Source organism: Charadrius vociferus, unplaced genomic scaffold, assembly GCF_000708025.1.
Source record: "Charadrius vociferus isolate BGI_N301 unplaced genomic scaffold, ASM70802v2 scaffold2747, whole genome shotgun sequence".
NCBI classification, from domain to species: Eukaryota; Metazoa; Chordata; class Aves; order Charadriiformes; family Charadriidae; genus Charadrius; species Charadrius vociferus.
In genome coordinates this window covers 1-829 of record NW_009649390.1, presented here as the reverse complement: position 1 = coordinate 829, position 829 = coordinate 1, and the positions used below count along the sequence as shown (strand labels likewise).

The following is an 829-nucleotide window of genomic DNA, read 5'->3' as shown; positions in this document are numbered from 1 at the left end:
CCGCAGCCCCGCCGCCGGCCTGCCCTACGGCGCTGCGCCCACCCTGCTGCAGCCCGGGGGGTCCGAGCAAGAGGGTCCCTTCAGCCCCATGCCGCCGCTGCCCGTTCAGAAGATCCCCGAGGGCCAAGAGCTGTACTCGTGCACCGAGAAGAGCTTTCCCCAAAAGGAGCCGCTCCTGCCGCACCAGCCGGCCCCGCTGGGCGAGCAAACCTTCCCCTGCGTCCAGTGCGGGGAGGGCTTTTGCCAGAAGGTGACTCTCCTGCGGCCGCAGCACGGTCCCGCCACCGAGGCTCCTGGCGGCTGCGCGGCAGCTTTCAGCCACGGCCCGCACCTCCTGGGGCACCTGGGGGTACAGCCCGTCCTGGGGGATGCGACCCCCGCGCCTCCCCCGGCCCCCGGAGCCGAGAAGCCCTTCATCTGTAACCAGTGCGGCAATAGCTTCGGCCTCTGGCTCTCCCTGGTGGCCCACCAGAAGACCCACGTCGGGCAGAAGTCCTACCCGTGCCCCGAGCACGAGAAAAGCTCCGGCGACGAGCTGTCCCCCAAAGCTCCCCAGGAGAAGCCGGCGGAGGGGAGAGCCTGGGTGTGCCCCGAGTGCGGCAGAAGCTTTCCCCAGTACGAGCGGTTGGTAAAGCACCGCCAAAACCACCGGGGCAGAGGGCCCTACCGCTGCGACGTCTGCGGGAAGAGGTTCAGCCTGAAGACCAACCTGGTGACCCACCAACGCATCCACACCGGCGAACGCCCCTTCCCCTGCGCCCGCTGCGGTCGCCGCTTCGCCCACAAGCAGCATCTCCTGCGGCACCAGCAGCTCCACGCCGAACCGGCG

General features: G+C 69.8%; 1 protein-coding gene across 1 annotated transcript in view; it reads left to right on the top strand.

Annotated features, from left to right (window-relative positions):
- LOC104290397 (zinc finger protein 84-like) overlaps positions 1–817 on the top strand; it is a gene marked incomplete at both ends in the record, with an annotated part of 3,040 nt that extends 2,223 nt beyond the window's left edge. Inside the window, 2 exons of the mRNA XM_009889490.1 lie at positions 7–492; positions 577–817. Coding sequence (XP_009887792.1) covers positions 7–492; positions 577–817 — 727 coding nt within the window. The remainder of the gene's footprint in view (positions 1–6; positions 493–576) is intronic.
- Positions 818–829: the final 12 nt, after the last annotated feature.